At 49.5% G+C, this 17620-nt stretch overlaps 1 protein-coding gene across 1 annotated transcript; it reads left to right on the top strand.

Moving 5' to 3' along the window:
• Window positions 1-9077: 9077 nt before the first annotated feature.
• Dnajc22 (DnaJ heat shock protein family (Hsp40) member C22) lies at window positions 9078-15177 on the top strand. The gene is made up of 4 exons (XM_042677615.1): window positions 9078-9260; window positions 10500-11459; window positions 13877-14104; window positions 15018-15177. The coding sequence occupies exons 2-3, from the start codon at window positions 10620-10622 to the stop codon at window positions 14060-14062; spliced, it is 1026 nt and encodes a 341-aa protein (XP_042533549.1). The 5' UTR covers window positions 9078-9260; window positions 10500-10619; the 3' UTR covers window positions 14063-14104; window positions 15018-15177.
• The last annotated feature ends 2443 nt before the right edge of the window (window positions 15178-17620 follow it).

Below are 17620 nucleotides of genomic sequence, written 5' to 3'. Positions count from 1 at the left end.
CCAGTGCTCCTAGGGTCCCCAAAGCCAAAAGGAAACACCTCAGTACAGTTGGGGGTCTGGACCCCTGGCTAAACTAGCACAGGTGTGTGGGATGGGAAGCAAGCAAGGCAAGGTGTGCTGCAGGACAAAGAAAGGGCTGTGGAGGTGGGAGTAGGGTTGGTGGGAAGAAGAGAGGAGAGGAAATAATGTTATTGAAAGCTTGATGTATTTTCGAGTTTTTAATATGGAGGACTTTCCTCTGATCCCCCAATGGAAAACACAACCTAGTCTGAATCTTGTACTGACCTCTATCTGTACTAACCTTTACTAATCCTGACCCTAGTCCCAAATTCACTCCCCTCCAATCCTAAACTGAATCTTAACTCCATAACCTGACCCTAAAGTATATCCCCACCTGTCCTGGAACCCAGGGCTTTCCCCTAGAATATCCCTTAGGGTTATAGCCTAGTGTGTGTCAGAGTTCTCCAAGGACCAGACTTTTGATTAGCATGTTATTAGCATATGATTTGCATGTTTTATATGCTTTCTATTCTGCAGAAGTTTTTGTATTAAATTTTTATGAAGTCTCCTGGAAAGGTCCTGGCTCCTTGAACATTCTTTTTATTCCTTCTCTCACACTTCTTGTCACTGACCTAGCCCCCCCACCCAAGGGAAGAAAGGGGGTGAGGGAGGTAAGCAGCAAAGGACCCATGGGAGGAAGACAAGAAGTGTGATATACTGCCACCACTTGTAAAGCCTCAGTTTCCTCATCTGTAAGAAGAAAGAAATTATCTAGTGGTATAACAAAGCAGTACTTCCCCTCTTGTTCTCATTCTCTCTTCTTCCACATCTTCATGACCAGCCAAGGAGTGCTTTTCTCTTCCCCTCTCACACTCTGGCAGTCAGCTCCCATTATCAGAGATGACATAAACTGGATCTAAACTGGGTTTCTTTCCTTTTCTTTTTGGTCGTGGGACTTGAACTCTGGGCTTGGGCACTGTCCCTCAGCTCTTCAGCTCAAGGCGAATGCTCTATCACTTGAGCAACAGCGCTACTTCCAGTTTTCTGGTGGTTAATTGGAGATAAGAGTCTCATGGATTTTCCTGCCTGTGCTGGCTTTGAAAGGTGATCCTCAGATCTCAGCCTCCTAAGTATCTAGGATTACAGGCATGAGCCACTGGTGCCCAGCTAGATTGGGTTTCTTGCTACTAAGCTCTGAGTATGAAGAAGAGAAAGGATTTGTCCACTTGAGATGAAGAGAATACATGGAAATATCACAAATGCTTAGCATATTTTAGAGGTGTGTGTGTGTGTGTGTATGTGTGTATTGTGTGTGTGTGTGTGTGTGTGTGTGTGTGTGTGCAGGTTCTCAAGCTTGACCTCAAGTGTTTCCTTAGCTTTATCCCCTTATAGCTGGCATACTACCACTTGAGCTTTACCTCCAGTCCATCATTTTTTGCTGGTTAATTGGGGATAAAGTCTTTCAGACTTTTCTCTTCCTAATGGCTTCAAACCTGAATAGATCAGAATCAGACTACAGATGTGAGCCACTTGTATGGGGCTCTATTTTAGAGGTGTTTTTTTTTTCTTTTGTCCAAGGCTAGGTATCTGATGCTTACTTTCTCTCGTTGGATGGCAATCTATGACTTGGCAATCCGTCCTTGAGAGGCAGATTATTATCCCTCGTTTACAGATAAAGAAACTGAGGCCCAGAAGGGGAAAATAGTTTATCCAGTATCCAGTTACCACCCTGTAAGGAAAAGTCTCAAAAGTGGAATTCGGATGTTCTTGGCTTTCCTCTCAGTGCTCTGCAGAAGTACATCCCAGGTAATGGGAGGAAGAGACAGAATCAAACTCGGCATCCATCAAGACTTGATTGGAGAAATTTGTAAGCATGAGGCTAACATGGTGGGGTATTGGATGCCCTAATGCTGTCAATTCCGACACCCAACAGGACTCAACTGTTGGCTAAGGGAAGTCAATGTTATTTACAGAGAATTGTTCAGATGGAGGAGGAGGAGAAGGTATGGAAACAGGAAGGAATGGCCGGGCACTGGTGGCTCAGACCTCTAAGTTTAGCTACTAGAGGTTAAGATCTGAGGATTGTGATTTGAAGCCAATCCAGGAAGACAAACTGGAGAGATTCTTCTCTCTAAATAATCAGAAAAAAAAATCTTAAAATGGAGGTGTGGCTCAAGTAGTATGCCAACCTTGAGAAGAAGAAAAAAAAAAGCCAAGTGAGAGTGTGAGACCCTGAGTTCCAGCCTTGGTTGGGGGGGAGGGGGGTAAGAAGAAAAGAAAGGAGTGGAAAACAAGAGAACTAGTCTGCTTCAGTTGCAGAAGAGAAAATTGAGCCGGTTCCTCCATGGCAGTGGTTGGGAAAAAAGGAGTGGTCCAAGAACATGAGCATACTTTGCTGTCTATGCTTCCATGGGGGACAGAGGGTGCAACCAACCAGGCCCAGGGTTCTCACTCCATGCATCAGTGAGATCAAAAGATTGCATCAGGGGCCTTGGGGCTGAAGTGCAACTCTTCAGCTCTCTAGCGTGTAGGTAGAAATCACAAGGTGTCTGGTAGGACAAAACTTGTGGCCCACTCCCTTCCGAAGAAGCTCTCCAACCCTAATCAGGTGAAGCTCCTAGCCCTTCCCCCCCCCCCCCTCCTCCACCACCACCATCTTCCTAGGCGCTCCCCTCCTACCCACCCCTGGCCCTCTGCATGCTCCGCTTAATGAATTGTGGCAATTGGCTGCACAGACAGCTGTCAGGCCCCTCATTTCAGGATATTGGATCGCGCACAGGGAGTCCGACAGGTGGAAGGAGGGGAATGTGTTGCGGGGAGTTGAGGGAGGGGCGTGGGCTGGTGAAAGCTCCGAGGCCAGGAGCCTCTAGTTAGGGCTCAACTAAGTTGGCGTAGGCCCTAGGATGTCTCTCTCCCTGGGGTTCCTAATTCTCTCTTCTTTTCCCTGACCAGCAGTAGATTTAACGAGCCTCACACCCACAGTAGTACCTGGGCAGGAGGGGACCCCCATCCTGGGCTGCAGAGGGCTCTTCAAGTCAGCGTCTCGAAGCTCGGCCGAGCTCCTCCTTCCCACCTCCTAACCATCCTTTTCCTTCATCCACCACCCCCCCCCCCTTGCTACGCTCCCTCCCCGGCGGCCGCGGCCTTTATTAGGGATTCCGCGGCTGTCGGTCCCGCCATCCATCCTGTCCGCCGGCAATTAGGCGGCCAGACAAAGAGCAGCTTCGGATGGATGAGGGTCCCGGCGGATCGGAAATGTGAAGGGTCAGCGCTGCCGCCCGCGGCGCACCCCGCTCCCCCTTCCGCATAATCACCGGCTGCCCGTCACTCAGTCGGCCGCCCGGGAGCTCCCGAGCCCGGGAGAGGGCGGGGCTGGGCCTGCAGCCTAGGCGCCCAGGGCCGGGCAAGGGCGGACCTGCAGCAGGTGCCTCGGCAGCGCCAGAGCCCAGGACTGAAGCCGGAGGCGACTGGAAAAGAAGATTTTTGCCCCCAGGCGTCTTCTAAGCCAGACTGGGTCGGGTAGCCTGAGGTCTTCTTGCCGAGAAGATAGGACTAGACAGGCGAGACCGAAGGATCGAGGCTCAGGGTGCCCCCTGCCGGGCACTCCAGGACGGTTTCCTAAGGTCCCCGGGCCCAACAAGTGGAAGGAAGCCCAAGACCACCCATTTGAGGAAAACTGAGGCTCTCTGGCTTATGGCGCCTCCTATCGGAATAGAGTGCCATTGCATTGCTCATACGCACTCACTCGGGTAAAAAAATCCAACCCATCCATATCAAATCAAGAAAAGCTCCAAAATCCGGGCGAAGCTGAGTGGAGTCAAAAGCAAGTTCAAGGAATCCAGGTTTTACTGTGGATTCTTTGGCGCTGGCTCCCAACTGACAAATCAACATCTCAATCTGACAATTAGTGGTTGAGGTGGGGTGCGGGGAGAGGGGCTCTCGCGGCTCTGGCTGCTGAACCCTCCCGGCGGGAAGGCAGAGAGGTGGGCGGTGCTGGCAGTGATGAACGACTGGGGGGGAGAGAGGGCGGGGCCCAGGGCCCGGAGTGCGCATTCATTACTCCACTGACAGGCGGGCAACGGGCCAGGCAAGCGGCCAGAGTGGACGTGCCAGGAAAGAGGCCAGGGGCAGGAGGGGGAATGAGGGAGGTTTTAACAGTCCCATCACTCTATTTGCTCATGGTTCATCACCTAGACCTTGGTACTTGACTTCCTTGAACTCACCCTCCCAGTTGTTGGCCCTGGCTCTGATTGTAGAATTAAGGAAGGTGGAGGAGCGGGTGGAGGAGTGGTGGACATAGAGTCTATCCTTGGGTTAGGCATTTAAGGTCTGAGATGTTAAGAAAGGGTGTGGATAGCCCCGGAGGGATTGTGTGAGATTGCTCAGAGATGGTGTGTATGGCAGGGATTGACAAGTGTAGAGGCCGTCAGGATCAGTGACTGTATGTGTCAATGCCAGAGACGTGTGGGCCTGATTTTGTCAGTGGAGGTGTGAGCTTCCTGTGTTTGAGGATGAGCCCTGTGTGTGCCTCTCCCCCCCCTCCTTGCTGTCAGTTCTGTCTGCAGTTCTGGAGGAAATGGCAGTGCACTAGCTTGGTGACAGCTGAGGTGTGTTGCTGAGGGGTGTGTGATATATGTTAACTGTGAGAGTGCTGGTCAGGACAACTCTCTTTTACCACCTCATCACAAACAGCCCTTCCCAAAGCATTACAAGTAATGGATTTTTTTTTCTTTTCCAAAGCCTGACGATTACTGCTAGCATTCTTCACAGCCCATAACTCTCTATATATGTATGTGTGTGTGTGTGTGTATATATATATATATATATACATATATATGTATATATATATATATATATATATATAGTGCCCAATACAAAATGTGATCTCCAATTGGTCTTCTTCGGCTGCTGATCTTCTGAGAGAAGGATGATGAAAAGACACCAGATACCTGTATTAAAGCTTAAGAAGTAGAGGGGACACACCTCATTTCCAAAAGGTAGACACCTCTTGAAGACCTGGCTACTGGTACCTTAATTTGGGGTGGGGGGTCCTGAATGCTTTTGCTTAAAGCTAGTGCTCTACCACTCTGAGCTACCACTCCACTTCTGGTGGTTTTCTGGTGATTAATTGGAGATAAGAATCTCTCAGACTTTTCTGCCCAGGCTGGCTTTAAACCATGATCCTCAGATCTCAGCCTTCTTAGTAGCCAGTCTAACAGGCATGAGCCACCAGCACTCAGCAACCTTTTGAATTTCAGGTATAGTTGGCTATTATTTGACAACTTGGAGGGATAATGCTGATTATACTATTAATTCTCCTTTCTAAAATACCGGTCTCTTCGCCTAGCTTTGTCTCTACTCTCCTTCCCCATTCCCAAACCGGGAAGAAGTTGAGCCTAGCTGCCTGGCCGGTTGTTATACTGTGTAGAATGTGTGCCAGCAGAGCAGAGAGTTGAGGTGCTTTGGGGCTTCTAGCCCCCTGTTTTATTTAGCCAGGCTAGGCTCTCCTTGGAGCCTGTATATCTTTGTCTTTGTCCCTATCTTTCTGTCTGCATATTTCCACCTTTACAGATCTCTTCCAATTTTTCCTCCCTAAATTTTGGGAAGGATCTTTGCCCCTCTTGGGTTCTGCCCTCTAGAAATACTCCATTTCAATGGGGATGGCTTGGGGGGAGAGCAGGACTTCCTTCTTCATATTCAGAGGCAACTGATTATCCAACGAAGGCCAGGTTATGTTAGGGCTGGGGCGAGCAGGGTCACTTCTCATTCTGGACACAAGCACTAGGTCGATGCCCTGCTGTCCGTTCCTCCTCCAAAAGGCCCTCCTCCTGGCCCCTGCTCCCCTCCACCCGCCTGGAAAAGGCAAATTTGACATTTTTAAATCCCGAGCCTTAGAGGGATCGATGCGGCCCGAGGGCCCCGCCCGGGGTCGATATTCCTGATTGGGAAGCGGCCGCTGCTCAGAGACCGCGTGTAAATCACCGGGGCTGGGGGGAAGGGGAGCCGGGAAGCCTACTGCGTCCCGGGCACGCGGGAGCCAAGGCAGGGTCGAGGCCCCGGGCGAGACCTGAGGACGACCGAAAGAGAACCGCAGGATTTGGAGAACCAGAGAGAAGCCCACCCAGGGCCTGTTCCCTCCCCCGTCTAGCCCTGCCAACTCTCTCGGCCTGCTCTGGTCTCGCTTCAGCGGCCGCCACCCTCTGTTGCTTTTGGAGCCGCCCGGGAGGGCCGGTGTCAGAGCCAGCCATGCGGCGGCTCCTCTCCGGCCGCTCCCGCGGGGCTTGGGCTTCGGCGGCGGCTGTCACGGAGCCGACAGGCCCGGCGGGCGGGTGGAGGAGGGTGAGCCGGGGAGGGGAAGGGGGAGGGGAAGGAAGGGAGGTTGGCGGACGCAGTTCTGGCGCTCAGTGGGCGCGCAACAGATGTTTGCGGAATTGTAGGACAGCAAGGTGGCCTGGGACACCGTGGAAGGGGGGGCGAGAGAGAGTGGGCTCGGTGGAAGGTAATCTAGACTTAGTGGGGGACCCGAGGGTGACCAAGCTGCTTGGGAAGGTGACCAGGCACATCTGGGTAGTGAAGAAAGAAAGAAAGAAAAATGGAGTGGTCAGGGCAGTTCGGGCTGCTTCTTGGCCTCCCAACTCCAAATGTTCCTTCCAATGCGCTCGGCTGGGGAAACCGAGGTAGCCAAGGCCAAGATGGACCTGGAGGGTGAAAGCAGCCTCGGTGAGGAGGCTGACGGTACCATCTAGAAGTCCCAGCCGGAGCTCTGATTCACCGGGCCCAAACCCAGGCCACCAGGCTTCCTGGGCTGCTGCTCCAGCTTGTCAGATCCCCCACCTCCCCACTCTGCGCCAGTTTATAGAACAACAATTTGGGGAAAACAATCCCGGCCGAGTGACGGCCCCGTAATTGTGACAAAGTGAGTGCGGGCGACTGGAGAGAGCGCTTAGGGCGGGAGCGCCGGCGGGGCGAGGCGCAGGCTGGGGCGCCGCGCGCCCGTCTGGGCCACCGCCCCCACCCCCCAAACCTTGTTTTCATTCTGATCACCTCCCTCGTCTCTCCCCGACTCCTCTCCAATTCCTCTTCTCTCAGCTGCCCGCACCTCCCTTCGCTTGTTCCTCCATCGCTCTTCCCTTTTCCTCTCCGTAACCGCTTTCCTCCCCACTCCCACTCCCTCGGTGCGCTTCGATGTGTGTGTGTGTGTGTGTGTGTGTGTGTGTGTGTTTTAAATTTCCCCTCGCTCACTTCTCCCTCTCTCCTCCGCCCTCCACTCCTTTCTCCATCTTTTTTTCTTCCTTGAGCTTACATTGCCCTTGGGCCCCAGGCTCTCCCGCACAATCCGCTTCTTTTCCCTCCCCAGTTCTCGCTTCTAGAGAGGAGCTGCGAGCCCCGTTCCCTCCCCTCCCAGCTCTTTCTGGAAGCCAGCGTAGCCTCACACTCTCCGGGTGCCTTGAACCGCCCAGCTGGGGCGAGCTGCGCACCTTCCACCCCCCCCCCCCCGCGCCACACACACACCTTCTACCCCCCGACCCTCCGGCTGCCTCGGAGTCTTCCTCCTCCCTTCCGCTCCCCGCACCCAGAGCTAGTTTGTTTGTCCAGTGGCTGCCGCCGCTGCCCGCACTATTTGCCAAGCTTAGCGAGCCGGCGCGCAGTGCGGGCCCAATTAAGTCTCATTCATTATTCAGTGCCCCGTCTTCCCCCGCCCCCAGCCCGCCACTGAGAAGTTGCGTCTCTGTCCCTCCCTGTCCAGGCCCCTCACCAACCCCGAAGGGGCCTCCATGGGGAGGGGGTGCGGCATTTCCCCCTTCCAGCCCCCTCCTCAGCTCCGCAAAGGGGGTGCACTAAGGGGCAAGGGATTTGGAGAGAACCCAAGAACTCCCTTAAGTCAAAAGTGGGGGGGGATTCGGGGGATCCAAGCCCCTCTCCTTTACAAAGAGAAAAGCAAGGCCCAAGAAGCGGTGTGATTTGGCCAAGGTCATAGAGCTGAAACCCAGGATTGGAGCAAGGGACGTGGAGACTAAGGCGTCTTGCACCCCCTGCTCCTTTCTAGCACTCAGGCTGGAGGAAGGACGATTGCGGTCTCCTTGACACCTTACTCTCCGTAGTGGGGCGCTCCCATCCTCTGTTCTTATTTTAAATTTTTTTTGGGAGGGTCCGGTCGTGGGGCCTGAACTCTGGGCCTGGGCGCTGTCCCTCAGCTCTTCAGCTCAAGGCTCTACCACTTGTGCCACAGCGCCACTTCCGGCTTTTTTCTTTTTGCTTATGGGACACTGAGGAATCGAACCCAGGGCATCAGGCATGCAAGGCAAGCGCTTTACCACTGAGCCACCTTCCCAGCCCATCTGTTCTTATTTTAATTAGTCTTTTTTCTTCTTCACCTTTAGCTTATGGGACAGAGCAGCCTCAGGGTTTCCAGTATCCACTGGAAGGGTAGAGGTGTGGTGGGAACTCAGAGGTGTGGTGTGCTAGTGGTGGTGGTGGTGGTGGTAGTAGTAGTGTGCCTGTGTGCGCGTGTGCGTGGTGTGCGTGTGTGCAGACTGTCAGTGGGTTTCTATGATTTAGAGGAATGGGAACTATAACCAACCACCAACCAGGGCATTCTTGGAGGGCAATGCAGCAGGAAGAGCGCAGCCTGTGGTGCTGAGGTCCAGTTTGTGGCGGTGAGAATAAGCAACCATTGGCCTGTTTAAGTCCTCTTCCTCCTCTTCCTCCCTTCCTCCTCCTCCTTCCTCCTCCTTCCTTCCTCCTCCTTCCTTCCTCGTCCTCGTCCTCGTCCTCTTCTTTCTCCTTTTTCTTCTTCTTTTTCTCCTCTTCTTCGCGGTACAGATTCGACAGCGGGGGAGCAGGACCCTCGGAAGGGACTATTCTGAGCTAGTGTGCCCCGGCCTTGAGACGACCCTCCCCAACTCTCTCTTCTGTAAACGGCAGTGCCACCTGGCGGTTGCAGTGCTGCACTGCCAGAGGCGTTTTCTGGCTGGGGTGGGACAGGGGAGATTCCAGCCCCTACAAAGTGCAGGTGTGCTGTCCGCCGGGAAAGCTTTCCATTCAGTTTATCCGAAAGGGCAGGCCAGAAGAGTGTGTGCTGTAAAGGTGACCCCCCCAAAGGGGCTGGCTTTGGGGAGAGGCCTGACTTCCGTGACACAGCAGACACAGAGGCAAAGTCCACTTGGATGGAAGTGGGAGCCGAATGAGAGGGGCCATTTTGACTCTCTGGTCAAAGGAAAATGACTGGATTGCGGTGTGCTGAGAGCCTGGGCAGCCAGGTATTGTTCCACTTGGGATTGGCGGGAAAGGAGGCCCCATGGACCTAGAGGAGACAGATTGTCAGGCCAGCAAGCTTTGGCATCTAGTTTGATATTCTGGGGATTTGTCCAGTTTCTTTGGAGAGGCCTGTCTCAGAGGAGGTGGCTGAGTTGTGGGGTGCCAAGGACTAGATAAAACATTTTCCAAAATGTTTAATGGATGAGAAGTCAGGATTCCTTCTAAGCTTAACTTGTGGGGAATTAACATGGACTGGAGAGGGGAGAAAGCTGGAGAGAGATTTAAAACCTTAGCCAGGTGACTGAGAAGAGTCATAGACAACTTTAAGGGGGAAGGAAAGGTATGGGTTTGGGAAAGCATCCTACCTAGTCCTTTTCCTCCCCTCTCCTACCCATGAGATATTTCCTTACTAGTGGTTTGCAGAAAGGTCTGAAAAGTAAGCTTCTGTTTATTTTTTCCTGTCAGTCAGGAGGCTTGAACTCTGGGCCTGGGCGCTCTCCCTCAGCTCTTCAGCTCAAGGCTAATGTCTACCACTTAAGCCACAGTGCCACTTCCAATTTTCTGATGGTTTTGGAGATCAGAGTCTCATGGATGGACTGGGAAAGTGGCTCAGTGGTAGAGCACTTGCCTTGCATGCATGAGGCCCTGGGTTCGAATCCCCAGCACCACATAAGCAAAAAAAAAGCCAGAAGTGGCACTGTGGCTCAAATGGTAGAGCACTAGCCTTGAGCTGAAGAGCTGAGGGACAGTGCCCAAGCCCAGAGTTCAGGCCCCACGACTGGACCCCCCCCCCAAAAAAAAAAGAGTTTCATGGACTTTCCTGCCTAGGCTGGCTTTGAACAGTGATCCTCAGATCTCAGCCTCCTTAGTAGCTAGGATTACAGGCATGAGCCACTGGTGCCTGGCTGCTTCTGATTATTTTTTTAAATTTTATTATTATAAAAGTGATGTACAAAGGGGTTACAGTTACATAAGTCAAGTACAGAGTACATTTCTTTTTGGACCTGATTTTTTTTTTTTAATCTCTGCACTGAGTTCTGCAATTTCCTCTCCTAAATTTGGAGTCACTGTGGTTGTAAAGAATAGAATTGAGGTACTAGAAAAAGAATGAAACCCTTGCACTCCACAGATATGGTGGTATATCTGGACATGACTTTTACTGGAAGGGGGATCGGTTGCTGTGTTGGGACCTGGTAATAGTCTTATGATCCTGCCTTTTTTTTTTTCTCCCATTCTCTTAGGATCTAAGGATAAATTCTGGGGCTATGGTGGTCTTTATTGTCACAGAGGACCCTGAAGTTTCTGCAGTCTAAGCAATGTCAGGTGCCACTGGATTTGTTCTGAGACCTTTACCCTAGAGGATGGCCAAGGGACTTCTGATTACCTATGTCCTCTGGGCTGTTGGGGGTCCTGCTGGACTCCACCATCTATACCTGGGAAGAGACAGCCATGCCCTACTCTGGATGCTTACTCTGGGGGGTGGTGGATTGGGTTGGCTATGGGAATTCTGGAAGCTTCCAAGCTTCGTAGCTCAAGCCAACAAACTCCAGGGGCAGAAGCAGAGCCCAGGAAAGGGGACACCTCCCCTCAGTCTTATTCGCTTTACTGCCCAGATAATAGTGGGCATCTATTTTGGCCTTGTGGCTCTGATTAGTCTCTCTTCCATGGCCAACTTCTACATTGTTGGTCTCCCACTGGCAATTGGCTTAGGAGTCTTGCTGGTGTCTGCTGTTGGCAACCAGACCTCCGACTTTAAGAACACTCTAGGGGTAGCATTCCTTACTTCCCCTATTTTCTATGGCCGTCCTATAGCCATTCTACCCATCAGCTTGGCTGCCAGTATCACAGCCCAGAAGCATCGCCGCTACAAAGCTTCAGTGGCATCAGAGACGCTTAGTGTGCGGCTCTACCGGCTAGGCTTAGCTTACCTCGCTTTCACTGGACCCCTGGCATATAGTGCCCTGTACAACACAGCTGCCACTTTCAGCTATGTAGCAGAAACTCTTGGCACTTTCTTGAGCTGGTTCAGCTTCTTCCCCCTTCTTGGCCGACTCCTGGAGACTATACTCCTTCTGCCTTACCGGATCTGGTGGCTACTGGTAGGAGATCTTGGCTTCAATGGTAGCTACTTCCAGGAGTGGGAGAGGCTCTATGAGTTTGTTCACAGTTTTCAGGATGAGAAGCGGCAGCTGGCTTACCAGGTAAGGCTTGCTTTCTTCTCTGGGCCAAGTGGTTGTCTTGTCTGAGGTCTGTTAGAACTGGTGTCAGAACTAGTGTCTCCACTACCACCCCCCCTTCCCAAGTATTTTCAAAGGTTTCTTTGGGCACACTCTTGGAGAAATGTATGTCTATGTTAGTTTCTTTTATTGAGGTATAACATATATAAAATAAACTATTTTATGCATATACAATGCAAATCAAGGCATGGAACCACCAAAAAGCTTTCTGCATACCATAGTGTTTTTTCTCCTTTCTTTGTGATGCGGCTTCTAAGGCTTGAACTTAGGACCTTGTGCTCTCATTCCGCTTTCTTGCTCACAAATGGCAGTTTTCCACTTGAGCCACTCCTCTAGCATGGCATTTTGCTGGCTAATTGGAGATAAAGTTTCAAGGATTTTTCTGTTCAGGCTAGTTTCAAACCATGATTTCCAGATTGCAGCTTCCTGAGTAGCCTGGAGTACCGGTGTGAGCCACTGGCTCCAGCCTCTCTTTCTTTTCCTCCTTGGGGATGAGGGATCAAATCCAAGGTTTCACGTGCATGCTAGGTGAGCACTGTACCACTGAGCTACATCCCTAGCCCTAACAAAAAAATATTGGTGCTGTACTGTGGCTTGAACTCAAGGTCAGAACATTGTACCTTAGCTATTTTTGCTCAAGGCTGGAACTCTTATCACTTGAGCCACAGCTCCACTCTTTTTGCTGGTTAATTGGAGATAAGAGTCTCACAGAATTTTTCTTGCCTGAGCTGGCTTTGATTTCTTTTCTTTCTTTTTTTTTTTTTGCCTGTTGTGGGGCCTGAACTCTGGGTCTGGGTGCTATCCATGAGCTCTTCAGCTGAAGGCACCACTTCTGGCTTTTTCTGCTTATGTGGTGCTGAGGAATCGAACCCAGGGCCTCAGGCATGCAAGGCAAGCACTCTACCACTGAGCCTCCTTCCCAGCCCCTGGCTTTGATTTCTGAGTAGCTAGGAATACAAGTGTGAGCCACTGGTGCCCAGCTTCTTAACAAGTTTTTTTTTTTTTTCCTTGGTGTTGTTTTGTTGTTTTTGTTGGTTGTGCAGCTTGAACTCAAGGCCTTGCCACTGTCCCTAAGCTTTTTTGTTCAAGGCTAGCACTCTACCACTTTGAGACACAGCACCACTTCCAGTTTTCTGGTGGTTAATTGGAGATAAAGAGGCTCATGGACTTTCCTGCCTGGACTGGCTTTGAACTGTGATCCTCAGATCTCAACTTCCTGAGTAGCTAAGACTACAGGCATGAGCTACCAATGCCCTGTTCCCTAATAAATTTTTAATCATTCTTTTGTGTGTGTGTGTGTGTGTGTGTGTGCGCTATTTTTGTCTATTCTTTTTTTTTTTTTTGGGTTGGTTGTGGGGCTTGAACTCTGGGCCTGGGCGCTGTCCCTGCACTCTTCAGCTCAAGGCGAGCACTCTGCCACTTCTGGTTTTCTAGTGGTTTATTGGTCTCATAGACTTTCCTGCCCGGGCTGGCTTTGAACCGCGATCCTCAGATCTCAGCCTCCTGAGTAGCTAGGATTACAGGTGTGAGCCACCAGCGCCCGGCTGTCCATTCTTTAACATCAAATAAATGGAATTCTTTTTTTTTTCTTTCTTTCTTTTTTTTTTTTTTGGTCAGTCATGGGGCTTGAACTCTGGGCCTGGGCCCTGTCCCTGCGTTCTTCAGCTCAAGGCTCTGCCCCTTGAGCCACAGTGCCACGTCCAGCCTTTTCTGTTTATGTGGTGCTGAGGAATCAAACCTAGGGTCTCATGCATTCCAGGCAAGCACTCTACCACTAAGCCACCTTCACAGCCCTAAATGGAATTCTTTACTGTGTATTCCTTTGTATCTGACATCTTTGTTTGAGATATGATCTTACTAGATAAGCCTAGGCTAGGCTGAAACTCAATATCTTTCTCCTTTAGCTTTCCTAGTGTTACAATTTCAAGCAAGTACTGTGATTACAGGTATGAACCACCACTCCTGGATTGGCATTTTTCAAATCTGAGATTCTAGGTTGTTCAAGAGATACCCATTAGGCTGATTTATCAAAGGACCAGAGAGAGAGAGAGAGAGAGAGACCTAGTTACTCTAAAAAAAAAAAATGTGAGGCTGAGAAGGTGGCTCAGTGGTAGTGTTTGCCTTGCATGCATGAGGCCCTGGGTTCGATTCCTCAGCACCACATAAGCAGAAAAAAAAAGCCGGAAGTGGTGCTATGGCTCAAGTGGTAGCGTGCTAGCCTTGAGCTGAAGAGCTGAGGGACAGCGCCCACACTCAGAATTCAGGCCCCATAAAAAAAAAAAAAAAAAAAAAAGAATTCAGGCCCCATGACTGGACCCAAAAATTAAAAAAAATTAAAAAAAAATGACATATTCTGATTTGTCAACTTCTGTTTCCCTAAGGTTTTGGGCCTTTCAGAAGGGGCAACAAATGAAGAAATACATCGGAGTTACAGGGAGCTAGTAAAAGTCTGGCACCCTGACCACAATCAGCACCAGAAGGATGAGGCCCAAAGGCACTTTCTGGAGATCCAGGCTGCGTATGAAATCTTGAATCAGCCCAGGAAATCCAGGGGACCCAGGAAGTGAGGAAAAATCTTCCCTCAGAGGATGGACTTCTAGCAGATCCAGGCAATGTATCAAGTCTGGCTTTGTACATATAGGACATTCTACCAATGTTAAAGAAACTGCTTTCAGTAGAAATGAGGAAAACCTTTACAGAGTGAGAAAGATAGTGATAGAAAATTTACTTGTAGTCTGGGAATGTGGCCTAGTGGTAGAGTGCTTGCCTAGCATGCATGAAGCCCTGGGTTCGATTCCTCAGTTCCACAGAAACAGAAAAAGCCAGATATGGCGCTGTGAATCAAGTAGTAGACTGCTAGCTTTGAGCAAAAGAAGCTCAGGGACAGTGACCAGGCCCTGAGTTCAAGCCCCAGGACTGGCCCCCCCAAAAAAAAGGAAAAAGAAAAAAATGAAATGAAAATGTACTTGAAAGGTTAGGTGTTGGTGGCTCATGTCTGTAATCCTAACTATTCAGAAGGCTGAAATCCAAGGATCACAGTTCAAAGCCAGACTCATAGTTCAAAGTCCATGAGACTCTTATTTCTAATTAATTATTCCCACAAAAAGCTAGAAGAAGGGCTGGGAAGGTGGCTCAGTGGTAGAGTGCTTGCCTTGCATGCATGAGGCCCTGGGTTCATTTCCTCAGTACCACATAAGCAGAAAAAGCCTGAGGTGGTGCTGTGGCTCAAGTGGTAGAGCACTAGCCTTGAACTGAAGAGCTCACGGATAGCTCCCAGACTCACAGTTCAGGCTCCACTACAAAAAAAAAAAAAAAAAGCTAGAAGTAGTCGTGGCTCAAGTAGTAGAGGAGACTAGCTCTGAGACTAGCCCTGAGACTAGCTCAGGGACAGCGCCAAGGCCCTGAGTTCAAGCCCCAGGACCAGCAAGAAGAAAAAAGAAAAAAAGAAAGGAAAAGAAAGTATACTTGCATTTTGAACTTTTTAAAAAGTCTTAGTTATTGTATTCTTTTTTTTTTCCCCAGGGCTGAGGACCAAACCCAGGGCCTTGTGCTCGCCAAGCGGGCACCCTTCCACTGAGCTAAACCCCCAGCCCCTTAGTTATTGTATTCTTGATCATATTTTCTTAAAAATAGAAAATTAAAGGCATATTATAAAAACAAATAAAATAACTTTGAAACTATACACCTTATCCCACCTCTGGTTCACTGCATTGTGATGGAAGAAGGTTATTTGACTCTTTTTGTGTAGCTGGGAAGCATATTTCATTCTATAAAAGGTAACTTAATAAATTGGGAATAGATGGCTCAAACTTGTATTCCTAGCTACTCAGGAGGTTGAGATCTGGAGGATCAAAGTTCAAAGCTAGTCAAAGAAGGAAAATCTACTTGCTTTTACCTCCAATTAAGCAAAAAACTGGATTGAAGGTATAGCTCAAGTAGTAGAGTGTTAGCCATGAGCAAGCAGGCTAAGCAAGATCAAGGCTCTGAGCCCAAGCCCCAGTACTGGGAAAAATAAAAGAGAATAAATAAATAAACAAATAAATAAATGCTTTCAGCCAGAGATTGGCAGCTCAGGCCTGTCATCTTATTAATTCAGGAGGCTGAGATCTGAGGATCATAGTTCAAAGCTAGCCCATGCAGGAAAGTCCATGAGACTCTTCTCTCCAATTAATCACCACAAAATCCAGAAGTGGAGCTGTGGCTCAAGTGGTAGAGCACTAGCCTTGAGCATAAAAACTCGACAGAGTCTAGGCCCTGAGTTCAAGGGCCAAGACCAGTGCGCGCGCGCGCGCACACACACACACACACACACACACACACACACGCACACACAGAATCTCACAGACTTTCTTGCCTGGGCTGGTTTTGAACTGTGATCCCTAGATCTCATCCCTCTAGTAGTTAAGATTATAGGTATAAGCCTGTCTGTCTGTCTGTCTGTCTGTCTGGGACCGGACCTGAACTCTGGGCCTGGGCGCTGTCCCTCAGCTCTTCAGCTCAAGGCTAGCGCTCTACCACTTGAGTCACAGTGCCACTTCCGGCTTTTTTTCTTTTTTGCTTATGTGGTGCTGAGGAATTGAACCCAGGGCCTCAAGCATGCAAGGCAAGCGCTCTACCACTGAGCTACCTTCCCAGCCCCTCACTGAACTTTTTTGTTAAAAGTTAGAGCTCTACTACTTTGAGCCACTGCTCCATTTCATATTTTCTGGTGGGTAATTGGCGATAAGGGCCTCATGAACTTTCTTACTCAAGTTGGCTTTGAACCACAATCCTGAGATCTCAGGAGGAGTACTAGGATTACAGGATATCTAGGATTATAGGCATGAGCCACCAGTGCCTGGCCTCACATTTTATTTATTTTTGTCAGCCCTGGGGCTTGAACTCAGGGCTTGAGCACTGTCCCTGGGCTTCTTTTGCTCAAGGCATCACTCTACCACTTGAGCCACAACATCACTTCTGGCTTTTTCTATTTATATGGTACTGAGGAATCGAACCCAGGGCTTCATGCATGCTAGGCAAGCACTCTACCACCAAGCCACATTCCTGGCCCACTATTCTATTTTAATGCTGTGCAATAACCTCTTTTTTTAGAGACATTTATTTTATATATGCAGATGCATACGTACTTAGTGTTTTGAAGGATGTTGCACCAATATCTTCATGCCTCTAATTTATCTGTTCTCTTGAATTATTTCCTTAGAATAAATTCCCAAGAGTGAAATTACTAGGTCAAAGGGTATGACCATTTTTACAGCTCTTGTCAATATTGCTCTTAAATTGTAGTGTCCAGAATGAAATGCAATTCTCAGACAGAGCAAGGTACTGTGGGGCTATTAAGTTCTCAAGGTCTGTACAATATATCATCCTTTAAATCAAGCAGCCTAGAATGTATTAGCTTTTTTTCCTCTCTTTCTTTTTTCTTTGCTATATGTGACTCATTGACCTAGTAGCCAATAGAGGCCCTTAGACCATTTCCTAGGCACTATGTCTTAAAGCTATATTTGCTTTATCCCAGGAGGGTTTTGAGGATGCATGACTTGAATTTACTTTCTTAGTTTTTTGTTTTTGTCTTTAAACAATGGATTCTATGCTCCCAAGAGGTGTATGGTTAACGTGGTCTTAGCTAGAAACTGCAGGTGGCACTATAAGGCTGTCACAAGGGTAAAATAGGTGTTTTTTTTTTTTTTTTCTTCCATCATGAGGCCTGAACTCTGGGTAGTGGGCACTGTCTCTCAGCTCTTCAACACAAGGCTAGTGTTCTACCACTTGAGCCACAGTGCCAATTTCCGGCTTTTTCTGCTTATGTGGTACTGAGGAATTGAATCCAGGGCCCCATGCATGTAAGGCAAGCAGTCTACCACTGAGCCACCTTCCCAGCCTTAGAATAGGTGCTTTTTATTTTTTTTAATTTTTTTTTTTTTTGGGTCCAGTCGTGAGGCCTGAACTCTGGGCCTGGGCGCTGTCCCTCAGCTCTTCAGCTCAAGGCTAGCGCTCTACCTCTTGAGCCACAACTTCACTTCCGGCTTTTTTCTTTTTGCTTATGTGGTGCTGAGGAATCGAACCCAGGGCCTCAGGCATGCAAGGCAAGCGCTCTACCACTGGGCCATCTTCCCAGCCCCTAGGTG

Source organism: Dipodomys spectabilis, unplaced genomic scaffold, assembly GCF_019054845.1.
Source record: "Dipodomys spectabilis isolate Male_0828 unplaced genomic scaffold, ASM1905484v1 ptg000039l, whole genome shotgun sequence".
In the NCBI taxonomy this organism is placed as follows: Eukaryota; Metazoa; Chordata; class Mammalia; order Rodentia; family Heteromyidae; genus Dipodomys; species Dipodomys spectabilis.
The sequence above is the reverse complement of the archived record's forward strand: the minus strand, read 5'-3'. Positions and strand labels throughout refer to the sequence as shown.